We start from the raw sequence: 21,718 nt of genomic DNA on the forward strand, positions 1-21,718 counted from the left end.
GTATCTTTAGAATTCTATATATTTTACAAGAAACACTAGGGTTACTGAAGATTGGTGGTTGGACAGGAAATGTATGTCCTTCCCCACTCTCCAATCTATATATGTCAGCATTTTGTTGACAGTCAATGCATTATGTTCCACTGCAGATACTGGTGTCTTTCACAAAATTAACCTTACAGAAGAATTAAGAACACTTTCATGATGTATATTCTGTCACACAAGATTCCTGAATTGTAAACTGCTGGTCTTCCATGCAGAGAAGGGTAATTATATAGATTTTTATTTTCTCCAGTAGTACTAGATGGGGCCACGAACATACAGATCTTGCACTCTGTCACGGACAGAGGCTGAAAAGAACCTTTACACAGACATACACATATCCATAACTGCAGTGCCATGTCAAAATAAAGAATGCTTAGCACCCTAAAGGACAGAAACTTGAGGTAAGATTGACTACCATGTGCAAGCCCATTGTTGTTTTCATACCTCAGTGGATAGAGACTCATGCAATTTCCCCCACTCAGTTTTGTTTGGCGTGACATGCTCAACATAAGCTCCCACAAGATATCCAAACTGTCCGTCAGCTTCCATAAGCTTAGACAACAAATCACTAACTGCAGAGATCAGAACCTGAAGGCTGAGAAAAGGAGAAAGCACTGCAAACAAGTTTGGCACTACCCAGTAAAAACCAGCGGCCTTATCTTACATCAATACAATGCTATATACATTGTATCAATGCTATATACATGTTGTATCAATGGCATTTGAAGCTATGCTCTATGCCACAGTTCTCACCTCTGACAGGCTGAAAAAACTCAGTAACACACTCACCAATTAAATAAAGAATAGTATAGCACTGATCTTAATTTTTTTTTTTTTTGAGAACAACATATTATGAAATGGACATGTACATCACAATTACCTTTTAACATCCAACGAGGAAGACTGAATTTGATTCTTGACCCACAGTGCAGATTTATGCAAAAAGGTACTCTGTTTCTGCATACTCTTAAGTTGACGCACAAGTGAATTTACACCAGACATCCAAGTATGTTTTAATTTACATACAAGTAAATCTGTCATAGGGAAAAGAAAAAAACCAACATCAAGCAGACCAGCAAAACCACTACAAAAAGGTAACCTCACATTACAATGCACAGCATACAGCAACGGTCATGTCTAAAGGTCCTAGAGCAGGAAAAGAATTATCTTTTCTATGTGGTTACTCTCAGGGGCAAATACACAGGTTTCTTGTTGTAGAGCAATGTTAAATTAACTCTGACACACAGGTAATATTTTATTTGAGAATAAGAGTCATGTTCCTGTTGTCTATTACAATATGTTCATATAGTCTTCAAAACTGCAGATCTTTTTAGAATACTGAACATTCACAACATCAACACTCATTTGCACAGCAACAGTGGTTTTTAGGTTAGTGTTGTCCTACTTCACTTCAACAACACTGCCAACACTTCCTCCTTTTTATCTGTCAGTAAATGCATACACTAATCACTCAAATTCTGCATTCAAAGAATATAAATCAGGATCTGAGTTTGAAAGTGAGACACAGGCAGAGAGAGAAATAGGTCACAATTTGTCATAGCAAACTGAGCAATATAAATTGTTTCAGAATAAATATATATAACTTTAATGAAGTGATTGCACACATTTTTTCATATGAACCTCACATTGCAGAATGAATAAAAAAAATGCTCATTCATAGTACTTCATAGGCCTTAAATAATTTATGTAACACTCCAGAAAGCATGGAATATCACAGCCTCAAACATAGCCGAAGCACAAGTGATACTACCGTCAAGAAAGTTTAAAATCCTTGTACAGGACTTGATGTTTAGCAGTAACTACTGGCATTGTAAAGTAAAGTGCAAATTTTTATGTCAGTTACAGCTGCAAGTGCTCAATGTCTGTGAACTATAATATTCTATTACAGACTGGAATCAGTTTCATGAAAAAGAAGCATTTAGATGTAATCATCAACTACAAAAAAGTTTGGCTGAAGTTCTTTTTCCAAATTACCTGTCAAGTGTGTAGCATCCTGCCTCTGAGCACACAACTGGAAGATGGTAAGAAGCAAGTCTTCTGAGGATGGCATCAGTAAGCACCCTTTAACGGAGCTGAAAAAGCTTGAGGCTACATCGCAGATGAAAGATACTGATGGTTCAGAATTTCCAGCTTCAGAAAGATCCTTAGCTTTTGACAGAGCTGCTTGAAGTTTATCAATAATCCTTTCAACAAAAGTTTCACCAATCAAAGATTCTATTGGGGAGAGGAAAAAGACAGCATGCTTTGATTACTTGATAAACATGATCATTCAAAGGCATCAGATTAATATGTACTGATTTGTTTTTTATTTACTAATTTTGAATGCAAAATAAAGTGCAAAGTAGTTTCAGTCTAATGTATACCTAAACTCATTTTCTTATTCCAGTCATCTAGGACCACCTAGCCAAAGTTTCACAGCGCCAAGTATCCTTTCTCTAAATTAGCTAAAGCAGCTTAGATAAAAGGTATGTAAAATAGAGCAAGTGCAGAGTGATCCCTTCCCAGCTTCTGGTAATCAACTGTGAGCCAGAGATTACATCTGGATGTGTAATTAACCCAATCACACCAATCTTCCATGAATATGCTTCCATGGACTTCCATGACATGAAAAACTTCCATGAATATGCTGAGTTCCTTTCTCACTGGACTGAAGTAGGCTAATCCCATTTACCCTCAAACTCCACAGCATCCTATGGCAATGAATTCCATTATTTAATTATGAACTCTATGAAAAAGTATATTTTTTTTCTTTCCTCAAGTCTGCTATCTAAGCATCTGTAAGCAACCTCAGGCTCTTCTGTTTAAAGGAACAATGAAAAATTCCTTCTTACTTGCTCTTTCCATACAAATTATGATTTTATGGCTCTTTACCACAACCCCATCCCCCATCACTTTCATTGCAAGCTGAAAAATTCTAGCCTACTCTACTGCCTCTACAAGCAGAGGCCACTGCATTTGCCTAACCATCCTTGCCGTCTCTCTTTTGGCATAGCTCTGATTCTATCACACCTTTTTTCAAAAGTATATAGGTGAACAAGGATATTGCAATGACCAAAACTACAAGCAATATTCAAGATACTGACACACCAATGCTATAATTTTCATTTGTTCTTTTCACAGCAACTCCTAATAACCCGTATTCCTTTTTTATTGCTGAGCACCGGCCTGCAGTGAAGTTTCAGTTTTGACTACTCTGAATAATTTATGAGAAACAATTATCATTCTTTTAGTATTTATCCTTTTTCCTCTTTAATTCTTATCATCTGATGTGTTACTGATCCATGAAAGGCCCTTGCATTTACTCCACAACAGTTTACCTTGAGAAACTTAGATGATAGATGTCATCAAAAATCTTTTTGAAAGTCCACATACTCTCCATTTTGGCCTAAATACTTGAAAGCACCACGAATGTGCCCAGCATTCAGGTAAACTGAAGTATGTTACCTCAGGGATCAAACCAAATGCTGAGTTTAACAAAACACAAGTCAAGAAAAACCATAGTTCCTGAAGGTCTCTTAGACTTCATCCAACATGCATGAAAAAGAGGTCACACAGCACAAAACAAATACGTGAGCTCAGAATTACCTCCAGCTCTAGAGCCAAAACGCAAAGACACTGGACGCTCAGCCCTAGGACACCACTGACTCACAAGTGAGCAATTTTGTTGAATTCTGTCTGAAAAGAGGGAACAGGTTTTCCTGATGCTCCTCTACATCAAAAGTTCCAGTAACAGAAATAACTATCTTTCAACACCTTCAGGATGCGCTATCTACGAACATCCACAGCAGTCAACTTGGTGTGTGCATCTCAAACTTGAAAGCACCACGTGCCCAACATTCAGGTAAACTGAAGTATGTTACCTCAGGGATCAAACCAAATGCCGAGTTTAACAAAACACAAATGACAAGTTTATATGGAAAACATCAAGAATACTGAACTCCACTAGAAGGCTGTATCACAGATACCACAAGATGCAAGGAAGAGATGAAATAGGATGTCATTAATAAAAAATACTTTACATATACAGCGTAAGTGCACACACAGTTTTTAAAATACATGGATCTAACTGAAAATGGCTGAAAGCAATTTGTCATGTAACAAGGCATTATCAACTCACACATGCGTTCATAGCCATTGATTTTTGATATTCTAGTTTTGAAGGTAAATTTCAGATGGTATGGTTTAAAAATTAATCTTATTTTACAACACATCAGCTAATAAATCAAACTTACTTAAATTTTCCTCAAGTCTTCCAGACTCGCAAATCTGAATCTGTTTGTTAAGCACTAACTTCTGTTTAGCAACACAGACCAAACAAAATGCAACGTCATTGCTGCAAGTTAGCGTTTATGAAATTAAATTGGTCATGGTTAACTGGCTCAGGTAAAAAAAACAGCAACAACAAAAGCTAAAAAAAAAAAAAGCACACCCCTACACAAAACAAAAAATAACAGAAAAACCAAACAAAAACAAAAAAAACCAGAAGAAAGCCTAGATGTTAGAAATTAAGTATTCTGGAAGATCTCAAATTCCTTTCAACCTTCTACAAAGCCTAAGTGCCATATTTACACTTCACAAACCCCAAGGAATAAATACGCTTACCATTTTTAATGTGTTGTGACAACACTAAGCTCAAGAGGGTCCACCTTTCTGATGAGGATGATTCTGATGAGGATGATTCTGATGAGGCTGCTATAGGTTTTAATCCCAAGTGACACAGATCATCTGCCAGCATTACAAGTCTTTCTCCAAGTGTATCTCCTTTCAGCCAGTCAGAGACTAAGGAAAGTTTTGTTGTGCTTGAGCATGCCTGAATCACAAGAAAATGATTCTAATAATCTTTTCAGGGTATTAACTTTTATTACACTAAGCATAAGATTAATGTGTCAAACCTGCACACAAAGAGTGAGAATCATATCATCTGTCATAAACAATAACTCTCTAGATGCTTACATCTGCAACAATCCCCCCACTTTCTTTTTGGTCAGAGACAGCAACTTATGGCTAAGTCAGTTTAGCGTGAAACAAGTCACTTTCTGAAAGGTCATCTTTTTCCTTTTTTCAAACTATAGAGCCCAGGGAATGCCTACATTGGAGTTAGGTAACTTTTGGATCACCAGGTTGGCTGAAATAAAATTTATTTACAACATAAAATCTGTTTACAGCATCTGAATTTCTCTAGAAAGAAATGGAAAGTCACAAATGAGAAAAGCATTATTTTGGTGATAAGCCATTGTAAGTTACAAAATCATAAAACCCGGGGATTCATAAAATACACAGTATCTGTGAAGAAAGATATGGTCAACGCACTGGACTGTAAATCAAGCACTGTGAGTTTCTGTCCAAAAATTTGTAATACTCTTCATATTTCATCCCAGGCAATCACTCAAATGTCAGCCTCTCAATATCCCATGTGAAAAAAACGGTATACTATCTTTTCCTTATAAGCACCATGTAAGGGTGATGATACAAATAATCATTTAAATTACTGGTCTAATACCCAACTCCATTCTCTCTAGCTCAGAAGGGATGACCAGAAACAAATCAGGAGTCCCTCTGCCTCAAAGAGCAAACTGACCAAAACACAGAAGAGACAAAGATGCTTTTGTTTTGGTATCATCATTCATTTCTAGGACTGTCCCCCAATTTAAAAGCAGTTAAAACAAACAACACTCTGAAACTATTACAAGATTTTCAAACTATGCAAATTATCACGACTTAAATATAATTAAAAAAAAAAAATGGTCAAACACATGTAACTCTCAAAACTAACACCAGGGAAACATTCAAAACTATGCAAAACAAGAACAAAGAAGTCTTAAGAGGTACCTTTTGAATTATCTGGAGAAAAATAATCCATTTCAGATCCACCTGAAAAGAAAAACAAAATTCCACCATATTTAACAAATTCTTTGCTGCACATGAAGCATGTAATACCATTTTAACTGTCTGTTTTACAACTTTATTTTCTGCAGGGGATAAGCAGAAGTTGCTAAGTTTCAGTAACAAAGTTATTGATTACATTATTTTTGGCTTCCCAGTCTTTCTCTACCACACAGATCAATAAGGGACTGTATTTATAAGAAAGGCCACCGATGACTAGTATAGAAGTACACTGTATAAAGAAGCAAGAACTGAGAAATTCTGATGTTACCTTTTTTAAAATTATTTATACCATATAGAAAAGGACATATGTCATAACCTTTCACCCCAACACTGTCATGTCAACCTTTCCCACATCCACCTTCCTTACGCTGAACTTAGTAGTTGTTCAGCAGTTCAGAATATGTATTCTACATATTCATGTAGAATATGTTCCATTCCACAGCCCCAAAATAAAATGATTAACCAACTACAGCCCACAACAAAGGAGTCACTTTGATAAAAACTAATAACAAAAGGTACAAGTCATACCTTCGTTAAATCATCAAGAATGATTTTCCTTTCATCATTACTGTTGCAACAATTAAGCGCACTGTACAAAATATCAATCAGAAAATGGGTGTCTTTCCTCCAGTCTTCTTTCAGCCAAGTTATTAAATTCATATACAGAAATTGTACAGATGGGCTTTCATGATGAGCTTTAATTTCATTTTGGGATTCAGCTTGAGAAGAGCTTGCACCACTTCCCTGCTCTAAAAGTACTTGAAAAACTCTGTTTGAAGAAAAAGAGTTGAGCAGGGCAGAGAGAAATTTCAAATGCTGTTCTGATTTCTGTTCATTGACATACACAATACTCAGTTCAGCAAGGCTGCAGACTAAATTCTCTAAAGGCTCTTTCCTTAGAAGTGAACTATGCTGCAAGTCAGCCTGTATTTCAGAGTCACTGTTTCTCACTTCAGTGAGCTTTCCATTCTCTGTGTTTCTTTCAGACTCATCCTCATCTGTAAAACTGATTTTCAGAGATTTTCTGTTGTTTGGTTTTGTAGCACTCTTCGGATTCTGAAGAATTTCTAGCATACCAGATATGGCAAACAATGATTTCTCATCAGCATCCAACATATCAACATGAAGGACACACATTTTTAAAAGATGGTCCCAAAAATTTGACAACAGTTTCTGGAAAACTTCACCTGTGCCATCATCATTGGAGAGCTCTGCTTTATCTTCCCAGGAGCTCAGCATTTCTGCTACTTGATAAAATAACGGTCCATTTTGTAACCTGGGCTCCTTAAGTACAGCATTGATAAGAGGAATTAGCTATAAAGACAAAAAAAAACAACATTAAAAAACAGTGATCCAACTAGATGATAATTTTATTCTTCATAATACCAGGTAATTCTATAACTTTGAAAACCACTCCAGAAGCAATTCTGAAAACATCAGAATTACTCACGTTTGAACACTTCTAAATGTAATTTGAACTGCACAGTAAAAGGGATGATTTTATAGGAAGGAAAAAATAAAATCTAGTGAAACTTTCAACAAAGAAGTAAATCCTCACAGAAATGTAAGTTTTTCTTTAACTTCAAATTATTAAATGTACACACAACAATACTAAGTATTTCTATTAAATACCTGGTCATATATAAGCATTTGATGAATTTGTCCTTGGTCATCTTCTTCATCTATTTTCTGTAGTAAGGCAAAGCGCAGACATTCCATAAATGCAGTTATAATTGCTGAACTTTCTGAAGGGCTGGCTATTGCTCGCTCACTTGACAACCTGAAAGGCAACATCGGAGGGAGGGCACGCTCAGTCATCTACGCTTCTAAGAAACCCAGTACACATGTAATGTATACAACCTCGTTTATGCTGTTCTTAATCAGACAACACCAATATGACTATAGAATCATCAACAGGAGGCAGATAAAACAAATTCAATAGGACATATTTAAAGAATCAAAACAATAAATCCAGGCATTTAATATAACTTATATTAAAATAACTTCTTCATCTAGTTTTAGCATTCATAAAAAAATAATCTATGTAAATAGAGGAAACATATCCAGTAAAGCATACAGTCTACTGTTTCTGCTGTTTCTCAAAACTCCTTTGCAATTTTCTGCACACATGAGAGGTTTAGAAGGTGTCACTTTCTGTCATTACAGAAAAAAGAAAAAAAAACTAAAATAAGAAACCAAAAGAAAGTTTCACTATAGCCAGTAAGTCTTATCAACTGTGATTTGTTTGCTTTTTATGAAAATTAGACCACACAAATTACCATACAAATATTACAACCATTTTATTACTTGTAATAAAATTCTATAAACTTTTCAAAGACAACCCATACATAGCTGTCTTCTCCAAGAGCTCTGCTAATAAGCCAACATCAATCGAGAATTTATTTTTGCTTATTAAGTTAATTTTAGTCTTTCACAATATAACTTATATGTGCCTTTGAGTACACAATGCACATGCAACTATTTAAATTAGATTTGATAGAAAGTTGGTTTTGATGTATTTTAAAGGCAAAAAATGATAGCAGTTTCAATCCTTCAAAAATCAGTATCACAAGAATTAAAGTTCTGCATATAGGAAGTTCCACAATCACCATGCTAATCCCCAATAACCTCTGTAATAATTACACACTGCTGAGAAGAGCCTGATACCTTCAAAGCCACTCTTAATTTTAAATTAATTTTAAATTAATTTCCCATTTTAACACTTATCATGGAATAAACATGAAGCTCTGATGAAGAAAGATTAGAATGCTTTACGTAAGGAAAACATAATAAAATCAAAAAGGCAGCTGCAGTTTTAAGAAGACGGGGATAGCCACAAAGGACTGACTCTAGTTTCAGATATTTAAAAGTATTTTAAAAATGTGATTTTCAAATATAATAGTGAAAACAGTCTTTTGTCAAATAAACAATTAATGCATATTGAAATATCCTCAAGCCAAATGACATGTTACTTATCTTTAAATGCTTAAAGAAGATTAGTTCTCCTATTTCCAAATATAAAAGAGACTAATTTAAAAAAAATAAATAAATACATTTGTAGTTCATACCCTTGAATTATAGCGCTGAAAAAAGTTCTGAAATATTCCAGCTTTGGCTCTGCAATGCCAGGAGGTACCTTGCTAATGAATGGCAAGAGATTTGGGTATATAACAGTCGCTAGTCCTCGTCCACCTTCTCGAAGCATTGTCCATAGCTTTGGTAGAACTCCCTTTTTGGCATTTACATGACTCCAACAGTCCTACAGAAAGAAATACACTTATTGTATATTAAATGAGAATATGTTTCCTTGGAAGAACTCCCAAGCTAGACATTTGATCTACCTCCCTATGTTGTAGCTGAAACAAGTTATTGTAAAATCTAAATTCACTTGCCAGTAGTTTTAAAAATCACTTTCTCCCTATTTCAGCGTGCGAATTTAAGAAGTTAACATGATAAAGCTGTTTCTGTGTTGTTTAAAATAAATGGACCTCCCTTGTCAGAAAACTGCAGTCAAAAGCTTCTCTTCAATAATGCTTTATGGATACTTTATAAAAATCATTATTGTAACTGGTCCTGTATTTAATTCTGAGTTCTTATTATCAAGAATAAGCAATGATTTCAAAATCCTAACTTTAGAAGCATCACTAACTTCAAAACTCCCCTCAAAAATGTTCTGATGGTTACAAAATAGCTTGGCGCTTTCCCCCCCACCCCAAAGTTTGCTGTCATCTGATCTGATTTATCATAGTTCCAGATACCTATATTTATAGCAAGCTGAACAAAGTTGTTGTTCCCCCCCCCCCCCATATTGTTACAGTTTATACCACCAGTTACAAAAGAGATCTGCAACATCAAACCCTCAAAACATCTCAGTCTCTGGCAACACCACTCATCCTGCTAATAAATTCAACGCTGGTATTTCACTTAAGAAACAAAGTTATAGAACCAAGCATTAAATTAGAAGGGGAAACAAACAAACCAAAAATGCACTGCAGGTCATTTTTGTAACCGCCTTTAACCAAGAAAAAGGTTTTAAGTTTTATTTTACTTATTAGTAACTATTTTTAATCAAAGGGATTCAGGTTAATTTAATTAAACTTCTAAAACAACTCTGACTTTCAGCCTTGCTGAACACGATATATTTGAAAGTTACGCTGAAACCCTAAGGAGGAGGAGGGAGTATGTAGCATTGATAAGTTCATGTTATTAATCATAAAGAAAACCCAGTCCAGCTGTTCTTCCTAATTCTACACAGAGAACAATGTAACTTGGTGAAAAGTTAAATTTGAGTAAGTATCTGCCCCTTAGGTTTCCCACGTTACCTCAATAGTGGCGATAGCATAAAGTACAGCTTCCCAAAGAGCAGGACACACCAGTGCATCACTGTCATCAATGCTGAGAAGAACAGCAGGACAAACTCTTGGTGCTTCAGTTTTCACCAGCTCGGGCAAGTACTGACAAAAAGCAGAAGCCAGCTCAAAGAAAGCTGAGCGAACCTGACATAGGCCACAGGAAAACAATTTTAGTCAAGTGAAAACACTCTGTCACTAGATCTAGTTTACAACATTCCTTATAAAGTCACCATAATTTACAACACGCAGTCCCCATATTTTATCACGTCAGCAAAGGTTCAAATATTATTACAAATAAAGAAAAATAAAGAAATAATTTGATAAGCCTGTTTTAGATTTTAAAATATTTTGTTTAGTGATAAACTGCTTTTCAAAATTTTTATTTTAATATACTTCTCAAAAGACATGTTTTCCCAAAAGCATCTTAAAACTTTCTAACAAAATACTACCAGAATCAATTCATCACTATGTACTATTGGTCTTAGCAGACCACAGGCCAATAAAATGGTTAAAAATATTAAAATCCAAAAGCACTAAAAACACATGCAGTAAGCTGACAGTTTATATATTTTGCATGAATTTGAAATGATGGCAGATTGCCAAGTACATGATGGTGACATGGAAATAACAAATCAGCCTACTGGGCAAATTTTAGAGCAATATTGTCTAAGGCCTAGAAATTTGAAGGCTGTTTCAAACATAATTCATCAAAGTACAAAAGTTCATTCTTGTAGAATACAGTTAATTTATAGTTGCTTAGGTTCAGTGTATTATCTTTAACTAAAAACAACCAAAACAAAGACGACATAAAAAAATCACCTGTGGTATGCTGTGTTTGCCATATTTCCAAAATTTGTTTTGGGACAGAAGTGACACTAACTTTTCCTCCAAGGAATGCATGTCTTTCTTTGGCAACATGCTAAGCAACTTTTTTAAAGCTAACAAGGAACAGGTCAGAATCCGGAAAAATTTGGCTTCCCTTTCCTCTTCTGGTACAGTTCTCAGAAAACAAAACAAAACAAAATTAAAGTGAACCATAAATAAATCAGTAGGCTTATCATGCTCTTCTAAACTGTCTAAACTAAACTGTCTTCAGTTTTTCTGTGTTCTTTTTTTGATTTCATAAGCCAGCACTGTAAATATGTAAACTTTCCATAGGTTCTAAAGCTACCAAATTACATTATAAAGTGTTAGAAAAAGAGAGTTTCAAGTCATCTCATCTTTCAGCTATTCAAAAATGCTACTCCTAAAAGAGCTGAAACAAGAATTAGACAATTAATGACACTTTCAAAAGCATTTTTACTTTAGTCCCAAAGAAAGTTGTTGGGATTTGGACTCAAATAACTATTCTGTCTCTTGAAACAACACTAAATCCACCACCTCCAGGGACACAGAACTCAATACAGATCAAGACTTAAACCATACACATGAAAGGAGGCTAACATACTGGGGGTCACTGAGTGTATCAGGTGTTTCTTTCAGAAGGTGGTCTTGAAGTACCTAGGGGAAAAAAAAAAATCACATATAAATATTAGATTTTCATTTTTATATATGTAAATAATATAGTCTATACATTATTCAGAAACAGCTCTACAATAAAACTTTGCAACCTCTGAGTCAAGTCTTTTAAGCACATTTTAGACATGCTAGTAAACAAGAACATAATTTAATTGACTCCTGATGAATATAGTAGCTGTCATACTGTCTGAGTCAAGACTTCATAATACTTTGTACGTTGCAGTCCTATGACAACAGGCTTCTGGTAAAAAGAAGCCAAACCTAGACAAAATAAAAAGGTTAAGTTTGCATATGATGGGCCAGCAATGCAAACTTGCACCTTTTTAAATTCAGTTAATTCCATTTTTTATGACTGGTGGAAGAGCATTAACCTCGCTCAGAACTAAACTTGTAGAGGCTCTCTGAAACACTACTCAGCATTCTTTAATCCTCTACCACTGCAGCTAAACTATTCCGGCATCATTATTCCATTTGTCAGCAACATTACATGATGACTCAGCATCATTACATAGAAATACATACAAGAAAATTCACTTCATAATCATTCCTCTGGTTCAGGTCATTCTAACCACAAGCCAAAAAAAAAAAACCTAGAGGATGTGTCTTTCCCTCAGTCTTCTCTTCACATTAGCAGGAGCAAAGTTGCAGGTGAGAAAGAAATTTAACCATGAAGAACAGATGGTGGCAGGATGAGTTTTAAACTTGTAATAAAAGCTGACATATATTCAACACAAAGCCTTAAAGAAACACATAAGTATAAACTCACATTAAGAATTTCATCTTTACAGAATGCTAAGGCTTCAGGTTGTTTGCTTGAAGGAAAAGCTTTTTCAAAAGCTACTTTTGCAGCAGAAGCAGCAGGAGAGTAAGTGTCACACTGAGCAATCAGCCAGTATCCCATGATACTTTTTAAGTAAGGAGCTAAGTGTTTCTTTACTTTAAGAATCAGCTGCTCAAAAGATTGCTGAGTTGCTTCTCGAACACGGCGATCATGATCATGTTAAAGAGAAAAAAAGAAAGAAAGGTTTATTGTTTTAAGAAATGTACCTTTGATGCCAGGTGCTTCAAAGCAGAAGTCATGACAAAAAAAAAAAGCCGTGCCGCAGTTCAGACATTTTCACAATGAATTGGGCTATACAGATTTGAAAATACGCAACAACGACAAAAAAGTCTTGGTATCCCTAGATGAGCAGAAAGTCCTAACTTAGGAGCATAGTATTCCCGATGTGTTGCACATTCAAAATTGTAACCTTTTCCTGATATCCCTAATTACAGTTTCTATTTCCATTTTCACAAACATTTAAACAGAAATGCAAGAGGCAAGAGAAACAGGGAGCCTTGAAGACACTTTTTGAATTAAAACAACCATAAGCCTACACAAACTGTGCATCATTATCCATTATTTGTGTATGAATCTACAACATCATGACTTTCTGTGCTCTTGGCTCCTGAAAGAAATATCAGGAATCGCTCTAACAGATCAGAATACTTTGTCCAGTATGTTTCCAGCAGTAGCTAGTCCAGACAGTTTGGAGATGTATTAAATATACCAGAAAATTATAGATTATCTGACTACGCATGGTCTTTTCATGCTTGGGGTTTTTTTTGTGTGTGGTTTTCTTATATTAATCTGGTCAGATATTAGTCCTACATCAAAAAGATTTATAATTATGTTAAATGTTAACTGAACAGTACATTCTCTTTAGCCATTCTGGAATCTACATAAAAGAACTTTTCATGACAAGAAATATCTTGTCATCTTTTTAACATAAAGGTCTAACAGACAGCTGTCTCTGTACTCAACAAGTACAGACCAGGCACTAACAGTTCACGATTCCACCTACGGCCAGTACTGAAACATCTCCACAATAAAGAACACTATTTTCCTTCAACTTCATGTTTTTCCTAGAAAAAGCCAGTAATTCCAACAGTTAGATATATCAATAAAGACTGCCTTAGAGGTTTTCACAGGAAGTATCCAGAGAAGTTTTTAATTTAGATACTTTAATACTTACTAGTGAGATTTTACAATAAATTCTTGGCCAGTAAGGAAGAACACCTTTAACAACTTCTGCTTCTCTTTCCTTGCACATTGCCCCAAACTCTTGCATAGCCTAAAATCAAGAGCATGATTTAAGAAGTCAGATAGATATGTTCTGTAATTTACCAGCTTCTACCAGACATTGCAACTCTCTTTTTCAAAAATCAATTCATTTTTTGCAATGGAGCATCTATAAAGTTAATTTTATGAATGCTTTGTCAGCATTGCGTGATGGACCTTGTTATACGTCCTCCAAAATATCTTCTGGATTAAAGTTCTAGCAAATTTAGCAATACAAAACTAGTATCAGCTACCTCAATATATTCCTCTCCCAATCTTAAGAAAAATGTATTGTTTTCCGGTAAAAAAAAAAATTATGGGGGACAAAGGATACACCTACTTTTAATTTTGTTGTAATATCCCTTTTAGAAAGTTTTCGCAACACCATTCGGAAATCAGCATCCACAAGGCTGTCTATTTCCTCTGCTCCTTGAACTGCAGGAACGTATCCTAGATCACTTTGAGATGTTCCAAAGCCAATAAACCCAGGCACTGTTCCACGTTCTTTGGCGAGGAGCTCTGCAGCTCGGCCACTGCTAGAAGGCTGACAAAAAATAGGGAAAGAAGTCTGTTATCAATTTCAGTCATTTCATTTTATTTTGCATGCATCATGCATTTGAAATAATGATCCTATTTATATTGTATAATTAACCTATTTAAAATGAAGTCTCACAAAAAAAAGGATACCTATGCTTTAAACATTGAAGTTTGACCTAGAAAATTATTATTCTCTTTAGAATCAGCATTCCCTTGTCTCATAGTGATTTTGACCCACGAATACTTATGGAAAATTATACTGGTTTTATACACATACAAAAAAGTGTAACAGAAAAGCCCAAGCCCTTCTGTAACTGAACAATTTATTAAGAAACCAGTCTCCCTCCTTCACTACTTCTGTTTTTGCTAGTCCTTCTCATGTTATTGCATATGGACTGATACAGTGCTCAAGGAATGCTCTTATCATTGAGAAAAATAAGAACACGCAGGAAACAAAGGACGCTACCAGCAACAAAGGGGCCAAGAAGGATTTAGAGGAATGGACCAAAAGGGTACATATGTAACAAAGTATAATACTATCCCGTTAGCATTATAGTGAGTGTTTTGGAGTTCAGCATCTCTTCTAGTTTGTCCCAGTTAATTCAACACCTTGCTCGTTGTATCAGTGGCTCATGTTTATGTCAACCATACTCTTTTGAAAAGACTCTCCCAAAACTGACTGATGCTTTATGTTCTCTGTGACACCTTATAGTCCAAATACCTTTATTTCCTGATGACAGTTGAAGTTTTCTACATTTGTTGTTTCTGGATTTTTTTAAAGTAATGACAATTTGCTGAAGTTCATCATACTCTTCCAATTTTCTTGAGATACATAAGACACGTTTTACCTGACAACTATATCTACAGATGAATTTTCTTTTTTTCTGCATGTGAACCCTGAACTATAAGGACACACTTCTTTATGTTCCCTAGCCTTCTCTAAACACATGAGAGGAAGAACATTTGCAGGAATTCCCTAGCCTAAACACAGCACTTCAACAACAATTCTCCCACCTCCAGCGAGTGCCACCTATGGGGGATGTCACACCACGTCAGGCACGGTGGCAGGACGGAGACGCCACCACAGGTGTACTCTGAGACTCTCCACAGAAACATACGCTACACGTACCCACCGGTACCTCGCGGAACTTACACGCGTGGTAATTTTGCAGTTACGTCCCCCTACCCTTGCCCCTCTCTGGAAAACGTCCGCAAACGCTGCGGGAAGTTGCAGACACGCTCCCCAAAATGACGGGCCCGGGCCCGGGCCCCGGCCAAGAGTCGCCCCTGGAGCCCGGCGGCGGCCTAGCCTAGCTACTGCAACCGGGCCCGGAGGCGGCAACGCCACCGCCCAGCGGAGGACAGGCTTCGGCGGCCTACAGCCCCCTTCCCAAGGCACCGGGAAGGGCGGCCTTCACCTGCCCGCCGGTGCCGGAAGCCTCAGCCCCGAAGCCCGGGCCCCGCCACCCTCCCCGGCCAGGCCGCCTGCGGGCGCCACCGGTGGAGGCCGCGCGGTAACCAGTGCCCACGGAGGCGGCGCGGCGGCCCCCCGCCCCACGAGGCGCACTCACCCGCAGGTTGCCCTTGGTCCGCTGCTTGTTCTTGCCCCCCATGGCGGCAGCAGCAGCGGCGCTGAGGCACCGGCCGTGAGCGAGGTGGCGCGCGGCCGGGGCGGGGAAGCGCGGCGCTTCCGGGGGGCGGGACCAAGCGCGCGGCTCCCACACCAAGGCGCGGGGGTGCTGCTGGCAGTGGCCGTGCCCTCCTCCTCCCAGCCGGTGCTGCCGGGAAGGCCGCGGAACGGCCGCGTTGTGTGTACTGTAAAGGAGCCCGATGCCTGGCAAGCTGCTGCTTTTACATCAGTAAACGGACCAGGCGCCTCAGCTGCAGGTGTAGCGCAGCCACCACGGTCTCTTTCTCACCTGCATACACACTTTGACCCACGGAAAACTCTTATGCCTTCGCGTAGGCGTCCTAGCTCATCCTGTTTGCATGAACAAGACTTTTGTGAACTGCGTCCCTCCATTATTGAAAAAATATAAGCATTAACCTCATGCTTTTAGAGGTAGAGGTAGAAAAGTAGAAGAAAAGATTGTTACCAAAAAAAAAAGTCTTCACGCAGTGTATGCAAAGAGTAACAAATGATGCAAACATCACATTTCCTCTCCTGAGATTGCCACACTTCGTTTTTGTCTCTTTTTATTCATATATTCATTCACCGGTGATTCTGTAACTGCACGGTAGGTTATCAAACGTGTTTTCTTTCATTGTCTTTAGGCAGGTACCCTAAATGCCCTTAAAACCAGAAAGAGTAATAAAGCATTCATTTAGTCATTTTCTTTATTCAGGATTTCACTGAATATTTGTTTTCACTGAAAACTGGATTCGTCATATAAACCACGAATTACTAATTCTCTCTTTGATCAACGGTCGCAGAACAGCTAAGGAATCTGTTACAAGGATTACCTTACAGAGATCACCACTTGGACCTGTGGTGCTCTTCAGCCCCTTCAATGCCCTTCAACCCCAAAGTACATTTGAAAAATGTCAGCACATCCTTTTTCTTCTAAAAACCGATACAGCTGCCCCAAATCCATATGATTTCCTCTGGCACCGTGTGCATCAAAACATTTTTCTTCCAAAGGGGAGAACTTCCTTTGTTTCTGAATCTCAGCACGTCCTCCACCTTCCAAAGAAACATCTTCTCTGTGCCGAATGAGAATTCTTTTCCACGTTAATCTTCTTACTCTGAAAGCAATTGGAGAAATATGAATCTATTAAATAAAGATTGTTTCAGAAAATACTATGAAAGACCTATTATCACAGAAATCAATAAATTCCATTTGTACATATATGTTGATAGAGATAATGGTTCCCTAGCTGGTCATAGAAATACTCCTCACACATAAACACTCCCACAAGCAGGAGCTTGTTTCTTGATATATCCCCAGGATTCAAAAGCCTTAATATTATACCTCACAAAATAATTGATGAAGGTGTGATTTCAATTTCAGTGCTCACTTCTGCCTTGCCTGTGCTGTGCTAAGTATTCTCACATTCTCATACTCTCTTAGCTGTTATAATCAAACGTCAACGTTCATTTAGTCTGCACCACCCACAAATATAAATGATGGGAGCAGAACAAAACACGCATGCAAAGCGATATAACAGCATACACATCTAACATGACCAGGGTACTGCAGTCCATCGCTATACAAGTGAAATACAGAGGAAGGTAAACCAGAAATAAATGGGCATCGTGTGGTACCAGTAGCTTTGATTGCTGTAACCAACAGTACAGTGGATATTCAAAGTTGTAAATACATTATGATTAACACAAATACTTTGCAGACATTTATAGGTTGGAAGGTGGTTGGATTTCCCACCTTCTGTCCACATATACAACATAAAACTTGTAATTTTCTAACTACAAATGGCATTTAACTGCAAAGGAAAACAAACCTTGACCAGAACTCTTCACAACTACTCTGTAGACCTTCTACACAAACAACACCTGGTTTCCCTGGCATGCAAAACCCTGACAGAGCGAGCTCCTTGGCCCAGTCAATAATATTCTTTCTTTTCTCCTTGTTGTAAATGTGATGACTATAGATCCACAAACGAGTGAACGTGATGTCTTCTGACTGCATGGCATTTGATGTTGTCACTGAGGAAGACGAAAGCTCTTTGTCAATGTAAGCAGCTGCATGGTCTTTAACCCATTCCCTTGCACTCAACATGCAGGGCTCACCACTGCAGTTTTGCATCAAATATGTTTTTAGATCAGAGTTCAGGTGAATCTGCTGAGAACGGCTTAATAATGATGACCTAAAGAAAAAGAAAAATCTAAATACAGTTGTAATATGCCTACAATGTAGCACGTTTTTCAAACAGTTTTACTTCAAGCTGCCAAAAAATCAGGCCATCTTTAGATGGTATACACTTGCTATTGATACTTAAGTCATATTAGCTACGAAAAGGACTTAATTAGTATTTAATTGGTGTGCTAACTCTTGAGTTCCCATATAGTACTACCGCTTTTTAAATCAAAATCAAGAAAAAGGTACTTCAGAAGTAAGTATGGTGGCTGAACTAATTTCCTGTAATATGCAAGGCTACTTCTTTAAACAAAAATGTTCCAATAAAAAATAACACAAGCCTGGGAGTAACAGCATTTTGACAAGGGAAGAGTAAGACCATTGAGTAACTTTTCACTCCTTTAGTTAGTGTTAAGCCTTGTCAAAACGGACAACAGTCTCTCTTCTTGAGCATCAGACCTATGAACAGTATCTACCATAACCCCTCTGTACAGAAGATGGCAGTGCTCCACGCTTTCCCCATTTTTCTCACTTATTTGCTGAGGACGTCTGAGAAATCATAACCTCGGACATTTTTCTTCAACATTGTTGTCCATCTGGCTTAATTTGACAGCAAACTATCAAAAAAGGACAGCTTTTTCCTGTTATAACCATATTTAGGTAGTACACCAACGCTTCGAAATGTTTTTATTTGCTGTACTTCTAGTGCCATACCTCACAGTAATTTCTGGTAGAACAGTTGGATATTGAAATGGTAAGGCACAGGCCATAGAGAATTCCACCTGAAAAGCAAATGAGCAAATGTTCAGTTCAAGTAAGCCCTAAAATCCCCCAAAATAAAAATAAAAATATAAAGAAGGTGTTTACGATACCATAGAAGCATTAGAGACCTCTGGCTTTACATTCAGTATAAAATGAACTTTTGAAGATGGCATCTCTGCAGACTCATTTTCAACATAGTGCTTTAGCTCTGCTACAGCCAGCTGGTCAGTCACAACGAACTCTTCCTCATAAGGAAACATGCTAGAGAGTAAATCTAATTCTGAAATTTGTATCTCAGCTGCTTCTCCGTTCATTTTTGTTCTTTCCTAAGCAAAGATGACATTAGGGAAGAAAAACAGGGCTTGAATATGAGACTAAGTTCATTAACTACTGCCACGTAAATCGTATTAAACCTTACAACCAGGCCCACCAAAACTCCTATGCGTTGGGCAGTTGGAAGCACGAAGATAGGCCGTGACCGTCCACGAAGTGTCCATGGATCCGAGATGGGAGAGGATGTGGTGGTGTGTCACCACGCAGACTCCTCTCCCACAGGGCCGCACACCTGAGGCGCAGTCCCCTCTGCCGCTTTGGCGGCCGCAGAGGCGGGTGTTAGCGCACATGGGGAGCCACCGCTCCCCCGCCGAGCAAGTCCGGCCTGCGAGCGCTGTACTGCACGGAGACCGTCCCCGCACCGGGTGCCCACCGGCAGCATCGGAGGAGAGGGAGCACGCAGGGGCAGGGTGCGCACAGGGGGAGGCGCAAGGAGCCCGTGCATGCGCTGACACGTCCTCGTCCCCCGTTCCCTTCATCCCCTCCCGTCGGCTCCTCACGGCCCCACAATGCAACGCGCCGGAAGCGAGGATGGCAGCCGGTGACCGTCACCCAAGCGCCTGAGGATGAGGTGATGTTGTCGGGCTGCCCCAAGACTGAGCCATGCGCCGCCAAGCTGTTCGCCCCACGGCATCGGCAGGTGAGGGACGGAAGCCCTTGCTGCTGCCGTCGCGCTCCTACCACCGTGGCCGCCCTCTTTCGCCCGCCCCGGGACTCACTCCGCCGGCGTTCCACAGCCTTCCTCCGGCCGGGGCACTCGGCCTTTCCTATTGGCTGCGGTGCCTGTCAGTGAAGGCGCGGGAGGCGGCCGGCGGGCCAATCGGAAGCAAGCGGAGCGGTGCAGCGCGGTAGGGTGCGCGGCGGCGGGGCGAGGGTGCGCGGCGGCCCCGGGGAGCACGTGGGCGGCCCCGGGGAGCACGTGGGCGGCCCGGCCCGGCCCGGCCCGGCCAGGCCAGACCCGCGGGACGCGGTGAGTGGGGCGGCCCAGGGGGGTCGGGGGGTGGGGTGGCCGGGAGACGAGCCGAGCGCCGAGTCCCGGCGCGCAGCTCCTCCCCGCCGCGGCGGGCTGTCCCGGCAGCTCTGGGGACAGGGAGTGTCGGCTCCTCGCTGGCGACAGGTGTCCGGCGGAGCCTCGGGGGCCCGGCCCGCTGCCTGGGGCAGGCCCCTGCCGCGCCTTTGTGGGCATTTTTCCTGGGTCTCCATGCGACGCAGGTACACTTCTGGTCGTTTGCATACCGCTCTTTCTTATTAAAAAATAAAAATAATGTATACCGTGATTTTATTGCTTTAGCTCCTGGGCTGTGCAGCACTTTCCCTCGTATGGGCTGTTCGGTGGAAAAGGCTGGTGAAGAGCTTGTCGGGCAGGTCTGTCCAGGCACAGCCTGGGTTAAATGAACAGCTACATGTGTTCGTGCTGTCCCGCCGTCCTGGCAGGAGTGAGATCAACTTGGAAAAGGTTTTAACGGTTTAGAGTTGTTCATATAAGATGAAATGTTGTAGCTTTTTGCTGAAAAATGTGCTGCAGAGGGAGTTTGTCGTTGAACTGTCGTTTCTTTTGCTGAACAAATGGAGTGCGAAGTTGCTAAAGATTGGATAATTCTACTCTTGATGAAGTGGCTGTCTACAAGTCATTTAACAGCTGAGTAATCTGTCCAAAAAGGTTTTTCATACAGAAAGTCCGCAGTGGGTATCATGCCTGAACTCTTACCCGCTTAGTTTCTCTCTGATTCTCTTGGGCTGGCTTCATTATTTGGCTGTGACAGCTCCACGTGGGCAGCTGTTCTCTCTGGCTGGTGTGCTGCTGAGTACGAGCTAAGAAATGGTTTGGAAAGGACAGGTGTTATAAGTCAGATTTAGTGCTGTGCTAACGTGTTTACGTGAAGGGTGGACAGCAGGGTTAGGCCAGCCTGCAAGGACTGCATAAGACTACGAAGACTTGATTTTGAACCCTTTTAAGTTTGCATGCTTTCTCTATATAGCATGTGTCGATTTTTAAGTTTATCTGATCTTTTTGAATGACCTTTTGTGGGATAAGGCACAGGGCCTTCCAGGGGCTACAGACTAGAAGCTAAAAATGACCTACGCTATATGCAGCAGCCAACTTTTTGAAGGCAAACACTTGACTTAGGACTCTGTAGTGGTAGATCACCCTTCTCTAAAAGGGTTTGCAGGCATACCAAATAACAGATCCCATCAGAATTACTGTCTTGATATGTTAGAAAGGCGATGACAAATCTCCCCCAGCAAAGAAGCTGAAAAATTGGAACTCCCGTTGTCTGTATATTTTCAAATGTGTTAGAGTATTTGCGTATGTCAGACTTCATCAAAGATACAAGGAATTGTATCAATTG

The 21,718-nt window shown here is 39.4% G+C and overlaps 2 protein-coding genes across 2 annotated transcripts in view; both read right to left on the reverse strand.

Moving 5' to 3' along the window:
• LTN1 (listerin E3 ubiquitin protein ligase 1) overlaps positions 1-16,070 on the reverse strand; it is a gene marked incomplete at both ends in the record, with an annotated part of 30,304 nt that extends 14,234 nt beyond the window's left edge. The window contains 15 exons of the mRNA XM_082008833.1: positions 487-637; positions 923-1,076; positions 2,038-2,277; positions 4,666-4,873; positions 5,893-5,934; positions 6,478-7,263; positions 7,582-7,729; positions 9,018-9,208; positions 10,272-10,445; positions 11,121-11,301; positions 11,749-11,801; positions 12,586-12,816; positions 13,835-13,933; positions 14,261-14,464; positions 16,029-16,070. Coding sequence (XP_081864959.1) covers positions 487-637; positions 923-1,076; positions 2,038-2,277; positions 4,666-4,873; positions 5,893-5,934; positions 6,478-7,263; positions 7,582-7,729; positions 9,018-9,208; positions 10,272-10,445; positions 11,121-11,301; positions 11,749-11,801; positions 12,586-12,816; positions 13,835-13,933; positions 14,261-14,464; positions 16,029-16,070 — 2,904 coding nt within the window. The remainder of the gene's footprint in view (positions 1-486; positions 638-922; positions 1,077-2,037; positions 2,278-4,665; positions 4,874-5,892; positions 5,935-6,477; positions 7,264-7,581; positions 7,730-9,017; positions 9,209-10,271; positions 10,446-11,120; positions 11,302-11,748; positions 11,802-12,585; positions 12,817-13,834; positions 13,934-14,260; positions 14,465-16,028) is intronic.
• Positions 16,071-16,951: 881 nt separating this feature from the next.
• On the reverse strand, positions 16,952-19,348 carry RWDD2B (RWD domain containing 2B; the record flags this gene model as incomplete). Its single annotated transcript, XM_081997879.1, has 4 exons — positions 16,952-17,202; positions 17,917-18,282; positions 18,987-19,054; positions 19,145-19,348. 4 exons carry the CDS (start codon positions 19,346-19,348, stop codon positions 16,965-16,967), a joined length of 876 nt encoding a protein of 291 aa, XP_081854005.1. The 3' UTR covers positions 16,952-16,964.
• Between the last annotated feature and the right edge of the window lie 2,370 nt (positions 19,349-21,718).

Source organism: Phaethon aethereus, assembly GCF_964289735.1.
Source record: "Phaethon aethereus genome assembly, chromosome: 1".
In the NCBI taxonomy this organism is placed as follows: domain Eukaryota; kingdom Metazoa; phylum Chordata; class Aves; order Phaethontiformes; family Phaethontidae; genus Phaethon; species Phaethon aethereus.